The following is a 20,171-nucleotide window of genomic DNA, read 5'->3' on the forward strand; positions in this document are numbered from 1 at the left end:
TGGAGCATGGGAAAATACTATCACTTATTTTTTTCCCAATCTGCCCCCAGCCTGCAGTAATCCCTGTGATTGGCACTTCTCTCTCCACATGCTACCAGCTAAGCAGAGATGGGAGAATCATTCCCAGGAGTGCTTTAAGAGAGGAACTTTAAAACATCCTCAAGACATTTTTAGAAAAAAAAAATTAATCAATGCACATCCAAAAAAAGGGAACTGGAGGTGTTAGGACTTTTAAGCATCGAAGTGTTGATACAGTACTAGGAAATTCAAAGTTTTGTTGAGAATTCAGTGTTCATATTCCTAAATTCAGGGCGTTTTACAAAATTCATTGTAGGCTCTGAACCGAACAACCAGTGATCAAAACAGCTGATCAAAAAAATCTCTCTCTAGACAATCTTCCACACTTCACCCTTCCCAGCTGCACTCCAATTAACTTTGCTAATGCATGTAAAATAAATGCAGAGGCAGAATAAAGAGGGACAGTGCAATGAAGCCTATTTTCATTCAGTGGAAGGGCACTATATGTGCAATGAACAGGCTTCAAGAGTGACAGAAATTTAGGATAACTTCATTGTCACGAGTGAGCAGTTGCCCTGTCATCACCTTCTCAAGAACTTAAGAAAGTAGTGAAAAGGTTAGAAATAGAGCAATATCCAAAAAACTAAGGGCTCTCTCAACACAGGATTGACTGCTGCTTTTCTTTAATTGTGATGAATGTTCAGCCATAAAAGGGCTCCAGTTCTAGAGGATTACTAAAAACAATAAAACTTAGAGCATTAGATATAAAAGATTCTGTTAAAATTTACCTTTATGAAGGCATAGCCCGTTCCATTGTCTGTAATGGTAAGCCCGAGAGAATCCTCAGATTTAAGAACATCCACTTCTTTTTTTGATCCCTTTATGTGGGCAAATATGAAATCTTCAAGACCAATCTGCCCTCCTAAGAGGTTGTCCATATCAATTTTGTGCGTATTCAAAGTGCAAAATATGATCTACACAGAAGGCAAAACAAATCAATTACATTTGAGTTTTAAAATATTTCATCAGTCATGGCAAGCTCCATTATGATAGGAAAATAAATAGTGGAAAGAATTCTGTTTCCCTGAATTTGAATTACCCATGAGTTTGGAGCAAAAAATCCTTTGTGGTCATAAGTGATGACCCCCATTTTCTGTCCAACCGTCAGTACTTATTCCCATCCACTCATATGACAAGAAGAGTACTAAATAGCCCAAATTCTGCAGAGAAGAGATATCAGGGTGCAGGGGAGAGGGTACATGTTATCCAGTTCCTTAGCTCATAGCTGTGAGACCGAGACACGAGTTGGTACCAACTGGTAGAGGGCACGGGGGTTGCACAGGGTCTTATAGGGATTTCCTGGGACAGATATGCGCATAATAGTTCATCAAAGAGTGACATGTAAGGTCTCTACAAAGACACAGTAGCTCACTTTTCATCATAATCATTGAAAAATTTATGTACAGAGAATATTTAAGTTATGTATCTATACTGAAAATTACTTTCTTAAGGTCTTGGAGTTAAGGCAGGTCACCAGGAGATGACATGTCTCTGACAGGTCCCTTTCAGGGAGCAGGTAACAGACACTTATCGCCCTATCTATCCATTTGTGTATTATCTGCCTCACAATGGAGGCCTATTTGCATACTAAACCAGGTGCCAGTTGAAAGGTTGCAAAATCTACAACAGAAAATCTAAAGGAAGAAACAAAGCAGCAGAGGGGTATCCTGTTTATGAATGAAGACAAAGGATAGGACTTGTATATCTTGGGAGGCAAAAGAACACATTGGGTCCTTCACCTAGGAGATGAGCTGACAGCATGCCTGTTTCATGAAAGGGGGAATCACAGCAAAGCCTCACTGTAAAATACTATGAGGACTTTGGTTGAGCCATACTCTACAAGACATAAGAGTATCTAATTAATTAAGACTAGGTTCTTGAATGTGTGTTATGATTTTATTTTATATATAACCATATGTTTGCAATACTTCTAACTTGCTATTACTTGAATCTCTACACTCTGTTACATAAACTTATGCTTGATTTCAGTGTAAACATATCTAAGTGCTGTGTGTTGAGCAGAGAGGTGACCTAAGGTCTGACTGGTAAACTGGGCTGGGCTGTTTCTTTGAAAGCAGCAAATCTGTGAATACTGCAGGTATCTAATGGATCATGGGCTGGATGTTCCAGGTTGATGCGTGGATGGCTCGATGGTTGGAGCGTGCCTATCTCTAACCTGCCGAGAGGCAGCAGGGCCTGCAAGACCTAGAGAGGAGCGCTTGTGTTGCAGATAGCCAGGGGAGTTGAACAGCTGATCCCCAGCAGGTAAAACATCACAACCTACCTTTCCTCTCCCTAATCTCTGTAAAGAAGCTAACCTCCATGTGGCCCAGAGGCACGACCGAGGTGAATGAATCTGGGGAGATCATCAGCACCTTGAAGTGGTTTCCTGAGCATGTGTCTTGCTCATTTCGCACTCTGTTTCCACCAATAATCAACCCAGCTCCCGTGTCAAAGCTTATACCAACCAGGAGAGAAAAGAGTCCAAATTGCAGGCCGCAGCAGTAAGATTCCCAAACTGTTCACTTCCTAGAAGAAGTTTTCTGTTCAGGACATTGTGGATGCTGTGTTGGTGAATTCCCTACACGCCCTATATTTTATATTTAGCATCCTTCTACATAACTACAGCACAAAATTTCAAAAAATGTGCTATGCCCCACTCAGACAATTTCAGAATACAGCTTTTGCCAGCAGAACTCTCAATACCTCCCTGTCCACTTCACCTCCCACAGGTCTTTTTGTATATCACGGTGGTCTGTGGGGGTAGTGCGAATGGTGGGAGTATTTATGGTGCTCCCCAATGAAACTGTAGACAGAAGAAACTCCATGTCCAATCAGGGTAACTCTAGAGGGAACCACTGGCTTAAAATCATTACCTCTCATTCCCTAGTGCAATCTGAATATCAGCTTCCAGTAGCATACTTCAAAGTAGAAAAGTGGATAGAAAATCATGATTCATTGTCTTTTGCTAATTGCTGATATTAATACATATTTTTGTTTGCATAGTGATATAAGCATGCGGGAATTTGCAGACCCACTCCCACTGAGGCAAACAGAGGTTGCACACCTCAGTGGGAGAATGAACTGAACAGCACTAACTAACTAGGAAAGATTTTTCTGCAATACCATTACATTAAATCGTAAACAAGTCTTTTGTCAGAATTATGGTAGGGTTTTTTGGGGTGGTGTGGAGGGTTGTTGTTTCTCCAGAAACTTGTCCAGCAGAGAAGCTGAACTTTAGCTTTCTTCTCAAACAAAAAGAGATACTTGTTGAATAAAACATTTCTGGGACAATCTTTTTGCTGTGAGAAGCAACATTAAGGGCCTTGAATTAGGTTTCATTTTGTACTATTACAACATCAAGACATTTTCAAAACATCCATAACAGTAGACTGTTAACAACAAGCAGCCTGCAAAATAGTATACATAATGTAGCTAAGTTTCTTCATGGAAAGAAGAATGCACATTTATTCATAGCATGCATTGATTAAATAGAGTCAGTCATTGAAACATGCAAAAAGAAAAGGAGTACTTGTGGCACCTTAGAGACTAACCAATTTATTTGAGCACAAGCTTTTGTGAGCTACAGCTCACTTCATCGGATGTAGCTCACAAAAGCTTATGCTCAAATAAATTGGTTAGTCTCTAAGGTGCCACAAGTACTCCTTTTCTTTTTGCAAATACAGACTAACCCGGCTGTTACTCTGAAACCTGTTATTGAAATATGCCACAGTTTACAGCGAACAGCAGCCTTTGCATGAGAGGATGTGGTTCAAAGAAACTGCTAAACCCTTTGGACATTTAATTTTTTTTTAAATGCTAACTGCCAGTGTAACTCTTTAACTGACAGCCTGTTCAAGAAAAACCTTTGATCTCCTTGTCCCAGGGTGGTCCCCTAGAGTCCTCTTTCACCTTAAGTGTAGACCACACCCACTCTAGTTCTCCTTCATCCCCACCATGTGTCCTTATACTGTTCCAGCAGGCTACCCCCTCTGGAGGAAGGGAGCAATGCTAGCAGCAGCCAGTTCTGCCTTCCTTCAGTCTCTCAGCTCCCTTCTCCTCCAGGGCTTCCTTCCTCTCCATTTATTTGCTCTCTGCTGCTGGGGTTGCCTCCCCCTCTAATTAGCCCTTCAATTGTAGCACCACTTGTTAATTGATCCTCTAATTAAGTCCCAATTAATCTATAGTGGTGGGGAATTTGAGTAACAGTAGAGTACTGACTCAGCTCCTGACTCAGCACCCTTATTACACTCCCATCAACTTTGAAGTGCCTGGAAAAATTCTGATAGCAGCCCTTTGGGTTGGCCTGGTTTTGATTTCACTTATACCAGTGTAAATCAGAAATAACTCCAGTGAAATCAGACAAATTAAATTGTGAGGACAGAAGCAGGTGCCTAACCTGTTACTCAGCACTGAGGTTGTGCATGAGTTCAGATCAACTCATAAAAAATGGAAGGTACATACCGCCCGGCTGCAGAAAGAATTTAATTACTGAGAGCCCCAGACTTAAAAAAAGCCTGTGCAACATCTGGTATGAGTCCTCTGTCTTCACATCTTAAGAATGTATTTCCTAATTTTAAATCAGTTTAGGAGGTAGAGATAAGGCTCGTTAACCACTGAACAGGCATTATAAGAGTGGGAGAAACAAAAGACGGTCTTAGAATTGCCTTGCTGGCAATGGTAGCAAGAATAGCCTTGAAAGCATTCTCGAAAACACACCCATAGGAAGGCATTTTTAATGTATTTATAAATTAAGAAAGCACCCAGAAAGCTTAGTGCACTGCTTGTCTGAGGATATGTCTACACACAGCAGCAAGGTTGTAGCGCTGCATTTGTGCTGCTGTGGTGTCTTCAGTGTAGATTGAGGGGGCTCCCATCAGTGTAGGTAACCCACCTCCCCAAGAGGTGCTAGCTAGGTTGACAGAAGAATTCTTCCATCAACCTAACACTTTCTAGACAGGGAGTTAGCTGTCTCTCTCAGAGGTGTGGATTTTTCATACTCCTGAGAGATGTGTCTATGCTAATATAAGTTCTGAGTGCAGACCAGCCCTTAGTTTGAACAAAAATGAATTGGATCTTAACATGCTGTTTTACTCTGAAAACTGCCTTTATAAAAATGGCACTATCCTACCTAGCAGACATGTTGTCTTTGTGTACTAGAGTCTGATCTGCTTGCAAAAAAAGGGGGGAGGAGTGGCTGCTTTTACCCCATAAGTGCTGCAGAATCCTCACAGTTTAGAATAAACAAACTGCAGTCTATTCTATCCTATGCACATCATTCATTGATTTTTTTATTTATAACCTAAGCACCTCTCCACAGCTCTAGAAACTTTTATATCATAAGGAACTGGTTTAAAGCCACCAACTCATTTCACATAGTCCAAACAACCATTACATTCTAATGTCTTATTTTAGCAGCCAGTCAGAAAATCGCACATCAGCTGGCCACTGAGTGTTACAGATTCATCCAACCACTTCCGTTTTATTCTATTAGGTAACTAAAATGTTCTTTGGTTAATTATCACTCCACCATCATCACCAACATTTTACTTTCACACAGTCATTCTTTTTAAGCCATCAGCATCAAATATGCTATTTCCTGAGGGAGCCGAATTCAAAATGCCTTTACAATGATTTATGGTAAGTTCCAAGCTTTGTATCACGATTTAGATCATAACTCAATCAGTTTAATTGTGATTTAATGCTCTTCCATTATGAAACAGAACAAATGTTATTTCATCAATTTTTTGCTTCTAAGAAAAATATAGTGCCCTTGCTTTGACCTTGTCAAACATGAACACTCATCTAGTAATTTGTTTCACACCTCTGAACAGATAAAATTGGCAACAGAGCAGAAATGTGATATTTAGAAACATGATCCAGAGTTTCTTTATTTAGCCTTCATCTGGGTGGCATTCTCACTGCAGCCTACAAGACTGCAGAACTTTCTACAAATGCGTCAGTTCTATACTAGCCTGAAAGCGCATCAGCCAGTCAAAAAATAAAAACTGAATCACCCTGTATGCTCTCTCCTTTCTTAGTGAACAAATGCTTCTATTCAGGACAACTAAATAGACAAAGTAACATATTAAAGATACATCTACACGACATATTATACTATTACAGCATCTACAAGTTAAAAGTATACTTATATTTGTTACATCTTGGAGGACTGCCAATGCAGAAGTTAAAGGCTTCATTACCAATGTTTTAAGTTAATACAGCATTAGTCAATCATATGCATGTAAATGGCAATTTCAAGTTCTGAAAACTACTTTCAAAGCCCTGCAGGAAAGTAAACAATTTTCCAAAAATTCAAAGCAGAAGAAATAAAAACAACGTCATCAGCATTTAATCATGTTCATGAAACAATTATTTAGATTCTAACTGTATTTCCGCCCACCCATCACAAAGGATGTACAAAACTTTCTTATGTTAAACATGGCCTGAAATCCTATTAATTGGTCAGGAACATCTCCTTGAAGCAATTGGACAAATACATAGGTGAATCCCTTATCAACTTAAGCTAAACTGAAATAAGCAACTTTCAAACTGAAATAAGAGATTCTACACAGAGTTTTAGAGCAGTTTGCCCAAGACTGTTTTAAACCAATTTACATTAAATTCGTGCAAATTTCTTATATGGACAAGCCCTTATTTTTGTCACTAGCACAAGCGGATATAACTCAATATATTTTTATACAGCTGTGTTTCAGAGTTTAACCACAACTTTTGCTAAGACCTGCAAACTTTGGTTACTTAGCAAGATAAGGGACTGACTCATTGTTTACAGTACAATAACCTATCATTTATCAATTATTGTTTCCCAAGAAAGAGAATTACTGTGCTGGGATGGACTCCACCTATTGAATACCGTAAGAGCAACTGTGGACATTGTCTGGCTAATCTGATAAGGAGAGTTTTAAACAAGGTCTTGGGGGGGGGTGACAAAAATCCGGCCCATGAGCATCTAGGCTTGAATAATGAAGACAAGGGAAAAGGGCTAAATTCTGGAGAAGGGACTAGAAACCATAATTGCAGTAAAGGCGCAAGAAGAAAAACAACAGGGGAAGTCTGCAAAATATCTTTGATGCCTGTATACCTATGCAAGGAGTATGGGGAACAAGCGGGATGAAGTGGAAGTCATGATATATGAAGAAAATTATGACTTAACTGGTGTTACAGAGACTCGGTAGGACAATTCCCATGATTGGAGGACCAACAGTGAGGGATATGGCTTGTTCCAGAAGGATAGGCATGGGAATAAAGGAGAAGGCATTGCACTGTTTGTCAAGAATGTATACACTTGCTTTAAGGTCCTAGAGGAAGTGAGCGGAAGACCTACTGAGAGTTTCTGGGTGAGGATAAAAAGGGAAAGGAATAGTAATGATATTATGGTGGGCGTTTACTATAGATCACCAAATCAAGAAGAGGAAGTAGATGACATTCGTCAAGCAGGTAACATGAGCTAGTATTAATGGGAGATTTTAAACTTCCCTCATATTTGTTGGAAGACTAATACATAATATGTCCTGCAAGTTTCTAGCATGTGTAGGGGACATTCTGATTCAGAAAGTTGAGGAACCAACTAGGGTGTCGTCCATTTTGTATCTTGTTTTGATCAAAAGGGATGAATTAGTTGCAAATGCAAAGGTGGTCAGAAACTTGGGAGGAAGTGATCATAATCTGATAGAATTCAAGATCCTAAGAAAGATTTGAGAACAGCAAAACACTGGACTTCAAAAAGGCAGATTTCAACCATCTCAGAAAAATAGTAGGCATGGACCCATGAAGAGACCAATTAGGAAGAAAAGGAGTTCAAGGGGGCTGGCAGTTCCTAAAAGATGTAATACTAGAGGTTCAACATCAAGCTATTCTGATGCAGAGGAAAGATAAGAAGAGCCCCAGGAGACCAATGTGGTGACACAAGGAGCTTTTTAGCTATCTAAAAACTAAAAAGGATACATACAGGAATTGGGGCATGTGACCAAAGAAATGACATAGGAATAGCATAAGTGTGTAGGGACAAAATCAGGAAAGCCAAGGCAAAGAATGAGTTACAACTGGCAAGAAACAACAAGAAGGGTTCTACAAATACGTCAGACAACAAAAAAAGATCAGGGATGGTGTGGTCTGCTGCTCAATGGAGAAAGTAAGCAAGATGCTAAGAAGTTGGAGCTGCTCAGTGCCTACTGTGCTTCAAGAAAAGGAGTACTTGTGGCACCTTAGAGACTAACCAATTTATCTGAGCATAAGCTTTCGTGAGCTACAGCTCACTTCATCGTATGCATACTTTCCACAGTATGCATCCGATGAAGTGAGCTGTAGCTCACGAAAGCTTATGCTCAGATAAATTGGTTAGTCTCTAAGGTGCCACAAGTACTCCTTTTCTTTTTGCGAATACAGACTAACACGGCTGTTACTCTGAAACCTGTTACTTTGCTTCAGTCTTCAAACAAAAAATAACACGTGACTGGATGACCAGCGAAGTTATCATCAACAATAAAGGGGAAGCAATGAAGAACAGGATAAGTAAAGAACACATCAGAGATCTTCTGACTAATATGAACGAATTCAAGGGAGCAGGGCCTGATGCTATTCATGTAAGGGTGATGAAGGAATTAGCTGAAGAAATCTCAGAGCCACTGGCAATAATATTTGCAAACTCATGGATGACAGGACTGGTCCCAGAAGACTGGAGAAGGGCTAACACAGTGCCCATCTTTTAAAAAGGTAAAAGGAGAAGCCAGGGAACTATTGACCAGTCAGCCTGACCTTGGTACCAAGGAAGCTACTAGAGCAATGTATATACTTAAAACATTCAATTTGCAAAGAGTTGGAGGATGAAAGGGTGATCACTAGCAGCCAGCATGGATTTACTAAGAACAAATCATGTCAAACGAGCTTGATTTCCTTCTTTGACAAGGTAACTGGTTTGGTGGATGGGGGAATGCAGTGGACATAATATACTTGATTTTAGCAAGACTTTTGACACAGTCCCACATGACATTCTCATAAGTAAGCTGGAGAAATTCAGGCTCGGTAGAACTACAATTAAGTGGATACATAATTGGTTAAACAACCGCAAACAAACTACTAATGGAATTATGTCAGGCTGGAAGGAGGTCTCAAGTGGGGTTTCACAGGGATGTGTTCTGGGTCCAGTGTTATTTAACATCTTTATTAATGATCTGGATGTAGGAATAGAAAGCATACTGATTAAATTTGCAGAGACACAATGCTGGAGGGTGGAGGGGAGGGAATTGCAAACACTTTAGAGGATAGAGCTAAAATTAAAAGGGATCTTGCTAAATTGGAGAACTGGGCTATAGATAACAAAATGAAATTCCACAAAGATAAATGTAAGGTGCTACATTTAGGGAAGAAAAATCAGATGCACAAATACAGAATGGGGGATAACTGGCTTGGCAGCAGCACAGCTGAGAAGGATCTGGGAATTGTGGTGGATCACAACCTCAACACAAGTCAACATTGCAATGCTGTTGCAAAAAAAGCAAATACAATTTTGGGTTGTATTAACAGAGGCATAGCATGCAAGTCACAGGAGGTGATAGTACCACTTCTACTCAGCACTGGCTAGGCCTCTACTGGAGTCCAATTTTGGTCACCGCTGTATAGAACTGGTCAGTTCATAACTCTGGTGTTCATAACTCTGAGGTTCTACTGTACTACACTTAGAAAGGAAAAAAATCAAAGGCACAGATACAACATGGGGAAAAACTTGATAGGGAGTAGTACTGCTGAAAAGGATGTGGGGCTTTAGTAAATCACAAACTGAAAATGAGCCAACAACACGATGCAGCTGTGAAAAAGGTTAATATCTTTCTGGGGTGTATTTACAGGAGTGTTGTACTGTATGTAAGAGACAGAAGGTAAATTGCTCCACTGTAGTTGGCACTGGTGAGGCCTCAGCTGGACTACTGTGTCCATTTCTGGGCACCATACTTTGGCAAAGATGTGGATAAATTGGAGACAGTGCAGAGAAGAGCAACAAAAATGATAAAAGGTTTTGAAAACCTGACCTATGAGGAAAAGTTAAAAAAAAACACTGGGCATGGTTAGTCTTGAGAAAAGATGACCAAGTGGGGGGACCTGTCATAAATATAAGGGGAAGGGTAAACACCTTTGAAATTCCTCCTGGCCAGGGGAAAGCTCCTCTCACCTGTAAAGGGTTAAGAAGCTAAAGGTAACCTCGCTGGCACCTGACCAAAATGACCAATGAGGAGACAAGATACTTTCAAAAGCTGGGAGGAGGGAGAGAAACAAAGGGTCTGTGTCTGTCTGTGTGCTGCTTTTGCCAGGGACAGAACAGGAATGGAGTCTTAGAACTTTTAGTAAGTAATCTAGCTAGGTATGTGTTAGATTATGATTTCTTTAAATGGCTGAGAAAAGAATTGTGCTGAATAGAATAACTATTTCTGTCTGTGTATCTTTTTTGTAACTTAAGGTTTTGCCTAGAGGGGTTCTCTATGTTTTTAATCTAATTACCCTGTAAGATATCTACCATCCTGATTTTACAGGGGGGATTTCTTTATTTCTATTTACTTCTATTTTCTATTAAAAGTTTTCTTGTAAAAAACTGAATGTTTTTTCATTGTTCTCAGATCCAAGGGTTTGGGTCTGTGGTCACCTATGCAAATTGGTGAGGCTTTTTATCCAACATTTCCCAGGAAAGGGGGGGGTGCAAGTGTTGGGAGGATTGTTCATTGTTCTTAAGATCCAAGGGTCTGGGTCTGTAGTCACCTAAGCAAATTGGTGAGGCTTTTTACCAAACCTTGTCCAGGAAGTGGGGTGCAGGGTTTTGGGAAGTATTTTGGGGGGAAAGACGCGTCCAAACAGCTCTTCCCCAGTAACCAGTATTAGTTTGGTGGTGGTAGCGGCCATTCCAAGGACCACGGGTGGAATACTTTGTACCTTGGGGAAGTTTTGACCTAAGCTGGTAAAGATAAGCTTAGGAGGTTTTTCATGCAGGTCCCCACATCTGTACCCTAGAGTTCAGAGTGGGGGAGGAACCTTGACATGGTGGCATAGTGGTGGGATTAACCTGAAATCATTTTGAGATCCAGTTGAGATTTTTTGAACTAGAAATACAGATTTTAAAAAGAAATTATTTTTTCCTTTGGAAAGGAAGTCCAGAAAGCAGTTGAAACTGAAAGCAGATTGTTTTGCCTGCTTTGTGGCCAAGCAGAGACAAAAGGGGATTATCTTGTGAATTGCAGGTTTTCTTTGCCTGGAGGCAGGGTACTTAACTCCTGCAGGGAAATTCACAGTCTTCCAACCCAGAGGTTTTTTTTTTTCTTTTCTTCCTAAAAGTAAATAGGGGGTGTGTGTTCTACCCATTTGCTTTTTCTTTGGGCTGGGTAAGCAGGTTTCCAAGTAGTTTGGAGGTTTTTTGCTTTAAGTTGGGCCCAGAACAGAGACAAGGGAATTGTCTTTTTCTGTAGGCTGACAATCACTATCAGAGAATAGGTATTCTATTCCAGCACAACAAAATTTTACAGCCAAGTTTTGTTTGTTTATTTCTAAACCTCGGGTGTAAAGTTAGTTAAAAACAGAGAGGTTAGAATGACCAAATCCTCAGCTCGACTACAGCTGGAATTAGCCAAATTTCAGGCTGAGGAAAGACAAAGGGAACATGAAAGACAGATAGAACTCATGCGGCTGAAGAAGGAACAAGAAAGGGAGGCAGAACAACACCAAGCGGCTGCTCACAGGAGAGCTATGGAAGCGAGGGACAAAGAACTGGAGGAGAAGGAAAAAGAGAGGAAGTATGTGGAGGAGATGGAGAAGATAAAGGCTCAGCAGAATATCCCAACAAACCCTAGTAATCCTTCTCCAAGTACCACTTCCCATCCCAGAAAGTTCCCCACCTACAAGGCAGGCGATGATACTGAGGCCTTCCTAGAAAACTTCGAAAGGGCCTGCCTTGGATACAACCTCTCTACTGACCAGTACATGGTAGAGCTGAGGCCGCAGCTCAGTGGACCCTTAGCTGAGGTGGCAGCTGAAATGCCTAAAGAACACATGAACAAGTATGAACTGTTTAAATCCAAGGCGAGAGTCAGAATGGGGATAACACCCGAGCAGTCTCGTCGGAGGTTCAGAGCCCTAAGGTGGAAACCAGACATGTCATTTACCCGACATGCCTACCACATTGTGAAACATTGGGATGCCTGGATATCAGGAGCAAGTGTTGAATCTCCAGTAAATTTGCCCTTCCTAATGCAAATGGAACAGTTCTTAGAGGGTGTTCCTGAGGAAATAGAAAGATACATCCTAGATGGGAAACCCAAAACTGTAATCGAGGCAGGAGAGATTGGAGCCAGATGGGTGGAGGTGGCAGAGAAGAAGAAAACTGGTCGCAGTTGGAGCGGAGACCAGAAGGGACCACCCCAGACCACACCCTATTACCGGGGGCCGCCCAAGGCCCCACCTACCTCCCAAAGAACCCTCCAGACCCCTTATCGTCCTGCCACCCCGTTCTCCAGCAACCCTCCTCGCCCCAGTGACCCGTCAGCTGGACGATGTTTTAAATGTAACGAGCTGGGGCATGTAAAGGCCAACTGCCCCAAGAACCCCAACAGATTACAGTTCATTGCACCGGAATCACACCAGAGGTCCACAGGCCCAGATACTTCCCAGATACCCTTAGAGCGGAGGGAAACTGTGAGTGTGGGCGGGAAGAAGGTCACCGCGTGGAGGGACACCGGAGCACAAGTGTCAGCTATCCATGCTTCCTTAGTGGACCCCAATTTAATCAACCCAGAGATCCAAGTGACGATTCAACCCTTCAAGTCCAACTCTTTCAATTTGCCTACAGCCAAGTTGCCTGTCCAGTACAAGGGCTGGTCAGGAATGTGGACTTTTGCAGTCTATGATGATTATCCCATCCCCATGCTGTTGGGGGAAGACTTGGCCAATCATGTGAAGCAGGCCAAGAGGGTGGGAACGGTCACCCGCAGCCAGGCTAAACAAGCCGTGAGGCCTAGCTCTGTTCCGGAAACTGCTATCAGGACCCAGTCAGAGGTGATGGACCTGGACCTTAGGCCAATGTCTGCAACAGCAGTAGTGGATCCAGTCCCAGAGACCCAGACGGAACCAGTCCCAGAACCGGAACCAGCCGAACAACCAACACCAGACCCTGTGTCAGCACTGAATCCAGTACTTGCAACCTCAACACCAGAGGGCCCCACTGAACCTGAACTGGCAGCAGCCGATAACCCTACACAAGAGGCTCAGCCGGAGCCTGAATCCCAACATAGTGCACCAGCGGAGAGCGGTTCACAGTCAACAGAAACAGCTCCATCCCCTATATTGCTTCCAGAGGGACCAAGCCTAGGTCCACAATCCAATGAGGGACTGATGTCTCCAGCATCAAGGGAACAGTTCCAGACCGAACAGGAAGCAGATGAAAGCCTCCAGAGAGCTTGGACAGCGGCACGGAGCAACCCACCGCCTCTCAGCTCTTCTAATCGATCCAGGTTTGTTGGAGAAAGAGGACTTTTATACAAGGAAACTCTTTCTGGTGGACACCAGGAAGACTGGCATCCTCAGAGACAGTTGGTAGTTCCAACTAAATACCGGGCCAAGCTCTTGAGCTTAGCCCACGATCACCCTAGTGGCCATGCTGGGGTGAACAGGACCAAAGACCGTTTGGGGGGGTCATTCCACTGGGAGGGAATGGGCAAGGATGTTTCTACCTATGTCCAGTCTTGTGAGGTGTGCCAAAGAGTGGGAAAACCCCAAGACCAGGTCAAAGCCCCTCTCCAGCCACTCCCCATCATTGAAGTTCCATTTCAGCGAGTAGCTGTGGATATTCTGGGTCCTTTTCCGAAAAAGACAGCCAGAGGAAAGCAGTACATACTGACTTTCATGGATTTTGCCACCCGATGGCCGGAAGCAGTAGCTCTAAGCAACACCAGGGCTAAAAGTGTATGCCAGGCACTAGCAGACATTTTTGCCAGGGTAGGTTGGCCCTCCGACATCCTCACAGATGCAGGGACTAATTTCCTGGCAGGAACTATGAAAAACCTTTGGGAAGCTCATGGGGTAAATCACTTGGTTGCCACTCCTTACCACCATCAAACAAATGGCATGGTGGAGAAGTTTAATGGAACTTTGGGGGCCATGATACGTAAATTCGTAAATGAGCACTCCAATGATTGGGACCTAGTGTTGCAGCAGTTGCTCTTTGCCTACAGAGCTGTACCACATCCCAGTTTAGGGTTTTCCCCATTTGAACTTGTATATGGCCGTGAGGTTAAGGGGCCATTGCAGTTGGTGAAGCAGCAATGGGAGGGATTTACACCTTCTCCAGGAACTAACATTCTGGACTTTGTAACCAACCTACAAAACACCCTCCGAACCTCTTTAGCCCTTGCTAAAGAAAACTTACAGGATGCTCAAAAAGAGCAAAAAGCCTGGTATGATAAACATGCCAGAGAGCGTTCCTTCAAAGTAGGAGACCAGGTCATGGTCTTAAGGGCGCTCCAGGCCCATAAAATGGAAGCATCGTGGGAAGGGCCATTCACGGTCCAGGAGCGCCTGGGAGCTGTTAATTATCTCATAGCATTCCCCACCTCCAACCGAAAGCCTAAGGTGTACCATATTAATTCTCTAAAGCCCTTTTATTCCAGAGGATTAAAGGTTTGTCAGTTTACAGCCCAGGGAGAAGATGATGCTGAGTGGCCTGAAGGTGTCTACTACGAAGGGAAATGTGCTGGTGGTGTGGAAGAGGTGAACCTCTCCATGACCCTTGGGCGTATGCAGCGACAGCAGATCCAGGAGCTGTGCACTAGCTACGCGCCAACGTTCTCAGCCACCCCAGGACTGACTGAACGGGCATACCACTCCATTGACACAGGTAATGCTCACCCAATTAGGGTCCAACCTTACCGGGTGTCTCCTCAAGCTAAAACTGCTATAGAACGGGAGATCCAGGATATGTTACAGATGGGTGTAATCCGCCCCTCTGAAAGTGCATGGGCATCTCCAGTGGTTCTAGTTCCCAAACCAGATGGGGAAATACGTTTTTGCGTGGACTACCGTAAGCTAAATGCTGTAACTCGCCCAGACAACTATCCAATGCCACGCACAGATGAACTGTTAGAGAAACTGGGACGGGCCCAGTTCATCTCTACCTTGGACTTAACAAAGGGGTACTGGCAGGTACCGCTAGATGAATCTGCCAAGGAAAGGTCAGCCTTCATCACACATCTCGGGCTGTATGAATTTAATGTACTCCCTTTCGGGCTGCGAAATGCACCCGCCACTTTCCAAAGACTTGTAGATGGTCTCCTAGCGGGATTAGGAGAATATGCAGTCGCCTACCTTGACGATGTGGCCATATTTTCGGATTCCTGGGCAGACCACCTGGAACATCTACAAAAAGTCCTTGAGCGCATAAGGGAGGCAGGACTAACTGTTAAGGCTAAGAAGTGTCAAATAGGCCTAAACAGAGTGACTTACCTTGGACACCAGGTGGGTCAAGGAACTATCAGCCCCCTACAGGCCAAAGTGGATGCTATCCAAAAGTGGCCTGTCCCAAAGTCAAAGAAACAGGTTCAATCCTTCTTAGGCTTGGCCGGTTATTACAGACGATTTGTACCGCACTACAGCCAAATCGCTGCCCCACTGACAGACCTAACCAAAAAGAAACAGCCAAATGCTGTTCAGTGGACCGGAAAGTGTCAGAAGGCCTTTAACAAGCTTAAAGCGACACTCATGTCTGACCCTGTACTAAGGGCCCCAGACTTTGACAAACCGTTCCTAGTAACCACAGATGCATCCGAGCGTGGTGTGGGAGCAGTTTTAATGCAGAAAGGACCTGATCAAGAATTCCACCCTGTAGTGTTTCTCAGCAAAAAACTGTCTGAGAGGGAAAGCAACTGGTCAGTCACTGAAAAAGAATGTTATGCCATTGTCTACGCTCTGGAAAAGCTACGCCCATATGTTTGGGGACGGCGTTTCCACCTGCAAACCGACCATGCTGCACTGAAGTGGCTTCACACCGTCAAAGAAACTAACAAAAAACTTCTTCGGTGGAGTTTAGCTCTCCAAGATTTTGATTTCGACATCCAACACATCTCAGGAGCTTCTAACAAAGTGGCTGATGCACTCTCCCGTGAAAGTTTCCCAGAATCAACTGGTTAAAATCGTCCTTAAGATGTGGAAAATATTGTTAGTCTTTATGTACTTGGTAGTATATTTAGAGATGCATGTGTCTTATTAACTCTGTTTTTCCTAGAGCTCCAGGAAGAAATCCCAGCCAGTGTTTCACCCTAGCTGAGATTTGGGGGGCGTGTCATAAATATAAGGGGAAGGGTAAACACCTTTGAAATTCCTCCTGGCCAGGGGAAAGCTCCTCTCACCTGTAAAGGGTTAAGAAGCTAAAGGTAACCTCGCTGGCACCTGACCAAAATGACCAATGAGGAGACAAGATACTTTCAAAAGCTGGGAGGAGGGAGAGAAACAAAGGGTCTGTGTCTGTCTGTGTGCTGCTTTTGCCAGGGACAGAACAGGAATGGAGTCTTAGAACTTTTAGTAAGTAATCTAGCTAGGTATGTGTTAGATTATGATTTCTTTAAATGGCTGAGAAAAGAATTGTGCTGAATAGAATAACTATTTCTGTCTGTGTATCTTTTTTGTAACTTAAGGTTTTGCCTAGAGGGGTTCTCTATGTTTTTAATCTAATTACCCTGTAAGATATCTACCATCCTGATTTTACAGGGGGGATTTCTTTATTTCTATTTACTTCTATTTTCTATTAAAAGTTTTCTTGTAAAAAACTGAATGTTTTTTCATTGTTCTCAGATCCAAGGGTTTGGGTCTGTGGTCACCTATGCAAATTGGTGAGGCTTTTTATCCAACATTTCCCAGGAAAGGGGGGGGTGCAAGTGTTGGGAGGATTGTTCATTGTTCTTAAGATCCAAGGGTCTGGGTCTGTAGTCACCTAAGCAAATTGGTGAGGCTTTTTACCAAACCTTGTCCAGGAAGTGGGGTGCAGGGTTTTGGGAAGTATTTTGGGGGGAAAGACGCGTCCAAACAGCTCTTCCCCAGTAACCAGTATTAGTTTGGTGGTGGTAGCGGCCATTCCAAGGACCACGAGTGGAATACTTTGTACCTTGGGGAAGTTTTGACCTAAGCTGGTAAAGATAAGCTTAGGAGGTTTTTCATGCAGGTCCCCATATCTGTACCCTAGAGTTCAGAGTGGGGGAGGAACCTTGACAGGACCTAACAACAGTCTTATGTTAAGAGTTGTTATAAAGAGGATGGTTATCAATTGTTCTCCATGTCCACTGCAGGTAAGACAAGGAATAATGGGTATAATCTGCAGCAAGGGAGATTTAGGTTAGAAAGACCAAACTAGAAGGATAGTTAAATATTGGAATAGATTTCCAAGGGAGGCTGTGGAATCCCCATCATTGGATTACACTGGATTGGAGAACAAGTTAAACAAACACCTGTCAGGAGAGGTCTAACTAGGTATATTTAGTCCTGCCTCAGTGCAAGGAAATGGACAAGATGACCTCCAGCATTCCCTTCCAGGCCTGCATTTCTATGAACCTGGAAACTGAAGGGAATAGAGAATCAATGGGGAAGGGAGACAGAGGATCAAAGAGAAATGGGAAAGGACAAGGACTGGTGCATGGGGAAAATGAAAAATGTAGTTAGTTCTTAATTACTGAATGAAATTGAATGACAAGGTAGAGTATGTTTTCAACAATATGGCCACTCTTTGTCTTTGGGATAATTTACTACAATGTTAGTACAGGGAAACACTGCTAGGTCTGTCTCCTAGATCAAAATCTACTCTTTTTTCCACTATACCTGAAATAAAGGAACCAGAAAATACTGACAAGACACAATCATACTTTATAAAACCCAAAAAACCCCAAACTTTTAAATGTAAAAATCAAACTTAAGTATTTCAAAATATTTACACTTTGTTTTAGTTTGACATTTAAAGCTGTAAAGTGTCCACAGCTACATCAAGGAACAGTTGCATAGGCTCACTGTCATGCTAAAATGAAAACAATGCATTTACAAACACAAGTAAACCATAATCCAAACAAATCAGTTTTAAAACTTGACTCAAAAAGGGATCAAAGAGGGTTTCTATTAAGGAAAGGGTGGACCTTCCTACCACGGCTTTTATTCATGTGCCTTAATAGTTGGCCTTTTTAATTAATTCTTTATTTGTCTGGGAAGGGAGCATCCTACACTGCTTCCTTAATTTACCCTCACTACCCCATAATTTTGAAGTTAAAGGAATGCTAAGGTTAAAAATCATGAGTCTGATTTTTCATGGTCTTGCTTCTTGTAGTCACTTATATCCATTGATTTTTAAGCCAGAGGGAACCACAATGATCATGTAGCCCAGTAATTCCTGCTCTGAAGGGAATTATTCTTCCCCACTATGCAAGTTAATAAAACTGAGCCCAATAAATGTGTTTTCCTAAATTTATAAGTGTTAAATTGTGTTGAACACCATACTAGTTAAAATGTGTTAGGTCTGTAAGATGATACATTTCCCCCCAATGCAGATACAGCCAAAGTGATTAGAAAACAAATTGTATTTGCACTTGACAGCACTGACCATGTATTCAGTCCACTGTCTCCTCTGTTTCTGTGAGTCTTTTGAAACAGCAACAGGAGAAGGAAAAACGTTTTGAAAAATAGAAAAATGACAGGTTTCACAGTAGCAGCCGTGTTAGTCTGTATTCGCAAAAAGAAAAGGAGTACTTGTGGCACCCTAGAGACTAACAAATTTATTTGCGCATAAGCTTTCGTGAGCTACAGCTCACTTCATCGGATGCACCTTTTCTTTTTGAGAAAAATGACTGTAAAACCAAAACAATTTTCGGGGGGGGGGGGCACCTGTATTACCTGAAGCTACTCTAAACTCATGTTTAAACTGCCTGGATATCTAGTCCCTGATGGTCCTTTCATTCAAATATATTTAAACAAGAGACAACAGAACATTAAAAACAAGGTGGCCACTGGTTCCATTGTGCAAAGGCTGCTTTGTGTGTGTCACGTTTTGACAATATAATGTGTCAAGCCGTTTGCACTCCCGTGTCGCACGGAGCGTCCCGCAGCGCGCCTGTTGTTCCCGTGGGAGAGCAACAGAAACTTCTGCTGCAAGCGGCACCGCCGCGGTGAACGCCAGGGCTCCCCGGAACCGGGGTTAGAACAACCTGCCTCCCTGGGCCTCTCCCCAGCGCACGCGGCGGTGCCCGGCAGCGGGGGCGCTGAAAGCGCCTCCTTACCTCAGGGCAAAGCAAGCCTCTGTAAAGCCAACTCCCATAACTCCCCCTCCTCCCCGGGGGAGCTGCACCTTTCCGCCTGCCGCCAACAGGCTCTGCCTTGCCAGGACAGCTTCCCGCGGGGCAGGTGCGCTCACCAGGCCGTACGGGGAGCAGCAGCGGCTCCCCCGGAGTTTCCGCGCTGTGGCTGGCTGGGCTGCCCGGGCCAGGCGCGGAGGGGATGGGGCAGCCCCGCACCCCAGCCCGGGCCGGTGCTGTGCCCTGCGCTCACCTCGGCGGCGGGGATGCGGTACGCCTGGCCGATCTGCTCGTACAGCTCCCTCACGCTGGCGAAGCCCCCCACGCGGCCGGTGGGGCTGCCGTGCGCCAGCTGCGTGTGGAAGAGCAGCCGGGCCCCGGGCTGGGCAGGAGCGGGCGGCGCGGCCGCAGCCTCGCCTCCCCCGCGGGCCGCAGCCGCCTCCTCGCTCTCCACCAGCTTGGAGGTCTCCTTGGACTTGCCCTTCTTCTTGCCCCGCAACCGCAGAGGCATGGCGCGCACCCCAGCGGCCTCCCCGCGCACCCACAGCGGCTCCCCCCGGGCTGGACTCTGCCCCTGCCTCGGGCGCGCCCTGAGACTGCCGGCTGGCACACGCCCATCCCCGGCCGCCAGGTGATGGCAGCCGGCGGCCAATGGCAGGCGCGCTGCTCCCTGCCCCGGGCAGCGCCCCTCCCCTGCTCAGGGACCGGAGCAGCCTGGCCCAGTGCGGCACCACGTCCCCGAGTGCGGGTTACACAGCCAGGGCCTTGCTTCTGCCAAGGGCAGCC

The 20,171-nt window shown here is 44.0% G+C and overlaps 1 protein-coding gene across 1 annotated transcript in view; it reads right to left on the bottom strand.

The window, feature by feature from the left end:
- GIPC2 (GIPC PDZ domain containing family member 2) overlaps nucleotides 1-19,896 on the bottom strand; it is a 54,704-nt gene extending 34,808 nt beyond the window's left edge. The window contains exons 1-2 of the mRNA XM_077824790.1: nucleotides 19,639-19,896; nucleotides 807-992 (exon numbers count right to left, since the gene is read on the bottom strand). Of these exons, the coding sequence (XP_077680916.1) occupies nucleotides 807-992; nucleotides 19,639-19,896 (444 nt within the window). The remainder of the gene's footprint in view (nucleotides 1-806; nucleotides 993-19,638) is intronic.
- Nucleotides 19,897-20,171: the final 275 nt, after the last annotated feature.

The sequence above is a fragment of the Eretmochelys imbricata genome, chromosome 8 (genome assembly GCF_965152235.1).
Source record: "Eretmochelys imbricata isolate rEreImb1 chromosome 8, rEreImb1.hap1, whole genome shotgun sequence".
NCBI lineage: Eukaryota > Metazoa > Chordata > Testudines > Cheloniidae > Eretmochelys > Eretmochelys imbricata.